This window comes from Terrapene carolina, unplaced genomic scaffold (genome assembly GCF_002925995.2).
Source record: "Terrapene carolina triunguis isolate 2854851 unplaced genomic scaffold, T_m_triunguis-2.0 Scaffold212, whole genome shotgun sequence".
Lineage (NCBI taxonomy): Eukaryota > Metazoa > Chordata > Testudines > Emydidae > Terrapene > Terrapene triunguis.
The window spans coordinates 2,664,731-2,672,350 of NW_020664563.1; the positions used below are offsets into that span (position 1 = coordinate 2,664,731).

Sequence of the window (7,620 nt, forward strand, 5' to 3'; positions counted from 1 at the left end):
GCCTCTCTTGTCCCAGTTATCCTGTACAGGTCCAGTCTCTCCCCAGCAATCCCATGGAGAGAAGGGGGTTGTAAAGAGTTCTGTGTGTTGGAGACAGGCTTTACCTTTTAATAATGCAGCAATAACACTGCACATTAGCAGAAGACAGAGTGGCACTCAGTCAGTGATATACATAGATTAGATTAGCTAGAAATGGGGTCATCATGGGGAATGAACGGTGCTTTAATGGGAAAAAACAATACTTTGCACTCGATGGGCACCATCAACATGGGGAAACTGACCATGTGCTGAAATTATTTTCAACAACTGATTTTAAAATGGTTTCCACTAGCACATTCAGAGCAGTGGGACATGACACAGCTCTGCACTCAAGAGTCCTGGAAATATCACTTTCCAAAACATATTGAAAAGATCTGTCCAGCCAGCCCCCTCTCCAATCCCAGGTCACTTCATAGATCACTGGTTTCAGAACAAAAATGGCAAGTTCCCACCACACCTTCCTGTACAGTCCTAATCCTGTTCTTGGATGCACTTACATGAGTTCTCCCAAACTCACCTGCTTCCGATGCTCCCCGGAGCCAAATGTGATGAGGAGGACCCCAGACCTCAGCAGAGAAGATGATGCAGCAGTGTTGTGATGTCACCAACTCAAGCCTTAAAAAATTTTGGCCCCGGGGGCAGCAGGAGCAGGTGAGTCTGGGAAGCTGATGTAAATGTATTCAGCGACAGGATTAGGAATCCACAGGAAGGTATGGCAAGGAGGGTTGGATATTCCTTGGGTTTGTATGATGGCAGTATTCTCTTGTTTGTTCCCCAGCCCTGGGAGTCACCTTGGCATGGCAGCTGGCCTTCTCTGCTATTTCACTTCTGAAACAGACAGCACTAAAGACTTCTGCCTCCATCACAGCTGCATGTGTCTGTGTAGAATATTCAAAGTAAAAGGGAGTGATAAAATAAGTAATTAAGAGGTTCCAGAATGGGCACCACTACTTATAACAATACAAGTAGTAGTCCAGAAGAAGAGATGGACATATTTGGGGCATATTTTAAGAATGCCTGATTATAGGCTACCTAATCAAGCATTTCTTTGGTGACCCCAGGGCAAGAGATGGCGAGGCCTAGCTAGAGCACATTCCATAGCACAATGTGCGACAATCCGGTTCTCGGGAGGAAGGGGGTAATTACATGGGATGTCCAGTTCCAAGCAATGTCCATGTGTATCCATAATAAGGAGCACGTTCTGAGACAGATTAAATGAGGCACAGCTCTTGGGCTTGTGGGATATGCAGGGGCTCACTACACGAGCTGACCTTCAAGAGATCTAGTCAGCGCTTACACTAGTTTATTGCAAGTGGCCCTATTCCACAAGGCCCTATTCTTCCTCCCTGCTATGTAATGAGACACCTCTCAGAAAGCAAAACCATCAACCATAGCAGAGGAAGGCCCACCACCAACTCAACCACTCAAGCGTCAGCAGGTTTCACTCACTGGACTTTTGGAAGCAGTTGAGGAACTTAGGGCTGCCACCTGCACCTTAGAGCCATGACTCATGCCATTACATTCCATAAAATATTACAAAGAAGAGGCAAAAGAAAAGAAAATATACATTGAGAGATAGACCTCGAGAGAGGAAAGACCCAGCAGATACCGTTCCGAATGAGCAAGCTGAAGAAACAGGAAAAATACAAAAGCACAACTACCAGTAGCTCTAGATGATACCTGAACAGAATGGGAATATGCACCACAATGTAGACAAAGAAAGTAGTGGGTTCCAGTGCTCCGTACAGTCATGGTTGAAATCTTATGGCATGGGCCTGGAGCAATAATCTCTAGTATACTCATAAGCCTCAATATTTAGATCCATGACTGGGTAAGCATGCAACCACAATGGGTTATATGGAGGGGTGTATGCAACTTCACATGAGCAGATTTACTCGATGCGAGCTCATCCTCAAAGGAGACTCATTAGTAGCAGTACAGCATAGTTATAACCATAACCCCAAGGGATTCTGGCTTGACTTGGACTGCTGAGGAACACGGAAGACTCCCAAGTTGCAGCATCACAGAAACTCAGCAGGCTGTAAGTGTCTATCTGAATAAAACGAAAGAAATTATCATCCACAGCCAAACATCCTTCAATGTTTCAACATGCATTTCTGAATGTTTAACTCAGCTTGAAACCAAATCCCCTCTCAAATTGGGGAGTAAATAATAAATGAAATGCTCAGAACAGAAAAAAACAAACAACAATTTCTCCTTTGGAATAAGGACATTTCTGCTTTTACAGTTTAATTTATTTCTGAGCTGAGAGCCGTTTTTAAAACGTAGTCATTTCATACAAGTTTTTGATCCTTTGCAAATTCTGAAAATGTCTCCAAAGAACAAAGTTTTTGCCTGATTCTAGATGGAACAGAATAAAGCCGAGAATTCATATCACATTTCTGGCTGCACGGGTATGTTTTCTCTCTCCCCTCCTTCAAGTTTCTGAACCCATTACTCCCTCACACACAGGTATCAGTAGAACTGTCACATCAGTCGAGGTGGCAGAAGTATGCCAGTTGGTATTTATGCACAGAGAAATTCTTTCAGAGTTTGGATTCATTAAAATGTCATTCCAACCACATGTTCAAAGAAAGAGCTGCAGGATGACAAAAACTTCTCACCCAAGAGATAGTTTTTAATTTTAAAAAGGGATTTAGGACAAATCATTTTAACTAAAAGACCTGCTGTGTGCAAACTAACTAAAAAGTCAACCATATGAGTAGCTGAATTACTTTCTATGTCACAATTATAATCAGCCAACAAAGAGCTGGTTTTCTGATGAAAAGCAGACATCACATCATAGCAGTGACATTACTATTCACTGAGAAATGCCTACAGTCAGCTGCCAATAATTTTTTGTTCTAGAAGGCCTTTTTCAGATGCTTATTCCTTTGCTAATCTTTTTTTACTTTGGGGCTGAAGTTTGGGAAGTTTCTCCTCAGGTTTTTCTTTTTATTTTGAAAGTTTCAGCAAAAATCTCTAAACCTTTTCAAGAAGGAAGAGAGTGGGGAAACATACTTTTGCATTTATTAATAAAAAGCTTGGGAACTTTAAAAAAAAAAGACCTAAAGATTCAATGGGAGGTGACAGGAACTTGAAGTTTACAAAGGAAGTAAGCTATGAAAGTTGGAGAAGTGCCTTTAGTGGTTGGATGAAAACCGATTTTCACGTGACTGAGATACAGTGGTTCAAATAGCATACTTGTGGATGCACACATTTTTGTCATACGATCCAATCTAAGCAAGCTGGCACAAGGCTGTAATAAAGGTGTGACACCCACCCATGGGAGTCTTCTTAAGAGATCCAAGATTATTTCTGGCCTCTTTAACCCAGGACCGGCCCATATCCAAGACAGATCAGTCAGTATCCACTGACTCCACTGGCTACTGTACATCATCTCTTTTCTGACACATCAAATTCTTCATTCTGTAGTCTTTTTTCACAAGAATCTCATTTCTTCTGGGGAAGAGGTAGAAGATTGTTTGAGTGGGGGCTAGAAAAGGCTCTGCATTCAGCATGCTTGCAGGAATAAGATAGACTGAGGGGAGACAGTATTTTGCATAAGGAGGACACGAGAGAGAGAGAGAGAGAGAGAGAGATACCTATCTCATAGAACTGGAAGGGACCCCGAAGGGTCATCGAGTCCAGCCCCCTGCCTTCACTAGCAGGACCAAGTACTGATTTTGCCCCAGATCCCTAAGTGGCCCCCTCAAAGATTGCACTCACAACCCTGGGTTTAGCAGGCCAATGCTCAAACCACTGAGCTATCCCTCCTCCCCTGACAGCTGGGAGGATTGCTATAAGGAAGACTGATGGAGAATCATCTGACCTTCTGCTTCCCGAAAGGTGCTGTTATTTAGTATTACAGAATGGTTCTTTGTAGGATGTGGAAGGGGAGGCACTTCTGATAAACCATCCTTTTAACGCAGCATCCTGCTGCACTGCCTTTGTTTCAATGGTTATACCTTCCATTACATTCACTGAATCTCAGATATACTGCAATGTATGACCAGGACATCAATCAAGTACACAAATTCAGGACATTTATTTCAATGTGCAATTAATGATTCCTTACTTTTTTCTTTTATAAAAGCAAGGAAATGAAACCCCAAAAGTTACATTAAAGCAATAGGAGAGATGAGATTTTAAACACGCAAAGTTATTAAGGCATTAATATGATTTAATATGAAGGCAGTATTTAACAGCATTTATGGTAATATACACAGAAGTCAGAGTTTACTTTGCTCTGGGAGCCATACACTGGAATTTTATTTTTTGAGTGTTCAAAATCTCAGCTCTCCTATTGCTTTAATGTAGGTTTTCCCATTCAACAGAAGAATGCTATTGGTTGGCCAATGCAATCACAGCTTTAGAAACTGTGGGTCAGCCCGTACAAAGCAGCCAAACAAAGGGAAAGAGCTAGGTCTACCCCATGCAAAACTACAACCATCTCCCCTGCTTCTTGATCCCACATGACACTCTCTCCACAGCTGCTCTCTCCTGTGGTGACCTGTCCTCTCACACCCATCATCCCAAATGGTCCATGTACCTGTTATCCATATATCAGCCACTTCTACCTCACTCCCTTAGCAACACTCCATTAGCCTCTATTCTCCCCATGCCCTGCTGTCTTTCACACTGCAGTTTTTCCAAACTTCTTCTTCTTGGATTTTGATTGCTGTCTCTTCCTCTCATGACAGTCATCCTTCATGACTTCAGCTTCCTGTCTGACACCTCAACATCCTGTCTTCCTCACTCTCACTCCCTCATTTGACCTTCAACTCTGGATCAACCCCACTTGTCAAAAGGGCCACTTATCCATCCTTGTCTTCATTACACCGCCCCTCACCATTTCTGAATACCCGAGTTCCCCCTCTACAACCACCACCAGATCCTTAACACACACATCCCCTGATTCACCTACCTACACCTAACCTTGTCATGAGCTCCAATCCATCAACTTCTAGGACTTCTCTTCCACACTCCCACCCATCCCCAGTTCTCTCATCCCTCTCCTCAGCAGTCAGAAGTCCAATCCTTCCACTAAACCTGATTCCTTTGCCTGTCCCACCACCAAGTCCATCTCATTAACCCCACAACCTTGGCTCACCCCAATGTCCTGCTGCTCCTGTGCCACTGAATGCTCCTGGAGAAAGTCCCCTGGCCACAAAAACTTCTTCCACTTCAACTGTGTTCTCTTCTCCTTCAGTTCTACTGTCTTCCTCGGCAAGCAACACTATTCCTCTCTCACTGACTACCACTCAATTCCTGTTACCTCTTTGCAACCTTCCACTCCCTTCTGAAACCTGCCTCCTTTTCAACTTCCTCAGCCATCTCCAGGAGACTCCCTCTTAGTGAAAACTGACAAGACCTGCTGTGATAAATGAAGTGGGAGTAGCTCCCTTTTATGGACACCCAGCCAGCCAGTTAGCTATTAAATTCCTCTTAGTAGCTGTTCTCTATTTGCTTTACCTGTAAAGAGTTAACAAGCCCACAGGTAAAAGAAAAGGAAGTGGGCACCTGACCAAAAGAGCCAATGGGAAGGGTAGAACTTTTTAAAATTGGGAAAGAAACTTTCCCTTTGTCTGTTGTTCTCTCTGGGCTACAAGGACATGGAGCAACAATGCTATAAGCAGGAATGCTGTGTAAGGTTTGAACCAGGTATGAAAAATTATCTTCCAGACCTAGAAGGAATCACTGGAAGGCAGGGAATGTTTAGAAGATGTGATTGGGTTTATTTCTGTTTCTTTTTAAGGCTTGTGGACTCCTCTATGCTAACCCCAGATGCTTTTGTTTGCTTGTAACCTTTAAGCTAACCCCCAAGAAAGCTATTTTGGGTGCTTAATTTTTGGAATTGCTCTTTTAAAATCTAGCAAAAGCCTAAGTTCCAGATGTAGTTTCTTCCTTTTTGTTTTTAATAAAATTTACCTTTTTTAAGAACAGGATTGGATTTTTGGTGTCTTAAGAGGTTTGTGCATATGCTGTTTGATTAGCTAGTGGCAACAGCTAATTTCCTTTGTTTTCTTTCTCAGCTCTTTCTCCCCGGGGGGAGAGAGGGGAGAAGGGCTTGAAGGTACCCCACAGGGAGGAATTCCCAAGTGCTCCTTCCTGGGTCCAAGGGGTTTTTTTGCATTTGGGTGGTGGCAGCGTTTACCAAGCCAAGGTCAGAGAAAAGCTGTAACCTTGGGAGTTTAAGAAGACCCCCACCTTCTGCACTCGAAGTGACAGAGTGGAGATTCAGCCTTGACACCTGCCATGATCTCCCCGAACTTTTCTCTTTGATTAACCTCACCTCCTTTGCCACCATCACAAACACTATGGTTTCCCATCTGCTGTCCTCTTCTTCCCCTCCATTTGGCCCAGTGATCCCATCCTCTCCTGCCTCCCTCTCCTCCATAGTCACTATCCTTTTACTACTCCCCTCACAATGCAAGCACATCTGTCTGGTTTCAGAATGTATTGTCACTGGCATAAGGATCACCACATCTGCCTGGTTTCTGAACATAACCTCATGGGGTGGGGACTGTACCTTATTTTTTGTTTGAAAAACACCTAACACTCTGTGGGCATTATCTGAAACAAGTAATAAATAATCATAGTAAGAGTCATAGGAGTTCTGGGGTGAGAATCAGCGCATGGTTCATACACAGTAGTAGTCATCTTGTGAGGTATTTTCCTTAAGTCAAGAAATAAATACAATCCTTACCTTTTCATACCATGCTGACTTCTTGCAATTTACTAGCTCATGCAGTCCATCACATAGAGTCACTAGATCTTTGGTCAATTTGTCAATTTCTCCAATAATATTGCTAGCACTGTGGCAACACAAGTTAGCATTTGGCAAAGTGTTTTTCTCTTTACAAACATCTTCTGACTTGAATGTATTTGCATCTTCATCAAGGGTATCTAATACAGTTTCCTAAAGGAAAAAATACATGGTAAAAGTTCATTAACTTTATAGCACCAACCGGAAATAATTTGCTTGCCATGTATTTCTCCAATATTTAATTTTAAGAACTTACTGTGAATTGACTGTGGTTATCTCAAACACAGTTACTCCACATATTTAAAAAAACAGTACTATTATTGAACAGAATCTGCTCAGCTTCCTAATAAATACATGTTTTAATGTATTTCTAAATTAGCAAACACCCAAGAGAGAGGAAACTGCCTACTGTAAGCTATACTGCACTGAAACCAAACACAATCCATGGAATGTAAGATGGTCACAGCTCAGTGCTCCAGAAGCTCTGAACATGGCCTCCAGAGATCTGAGGAAGGGGTGTTCTCTTTATGACCTCTATGTTCAAATGTCAGGACTAGAGGGAGATTTTTTTTTATATTTAAGGATTATTAATATAATTACTGCACTCAAAGTGAGTAGTGATTATTTCAAACTCTGGCCTAAAACAGTTAACCTGTTTTGTCTTAAATCTTACCCATGCAAGTATCAGTCTTGAATTCAGTGCACATTGGCTATCTTAGGCCATGTCTATGTTACAGGGACTCTAATAACATAGCTACACTGTCATAGCTATGCCAGCATAACTCCATAGTGTAGACACAGCCTACAGCAAT

At 42.4% G+C, this 7,620-nt stretch overlaps 1 protein-coding gene across 1 annotated transcript in view; it reads right to left on the reverse strand.

Moving 5' to 3' along the window:
* LOC112107422 (tubulin epsilon and delta complex protein 1-like) overlaps positions 1-7,620 on the reverse strand; it is a 180,318-nt gene that overhangs the window by 41,879 nt on the left and 130,819 nt on the right. Inside the window, exon 7 of the mRNA XM_026656188.2 lies at positions 6,749-6,961. Within this exon, the coding sequence (XP_026511973.1) occupies positions 6,749-6,961 (213 nt within the window). The remainder of the gene's footprint in view (positions 1-6,748; positions 6,962-7,620) is intronic.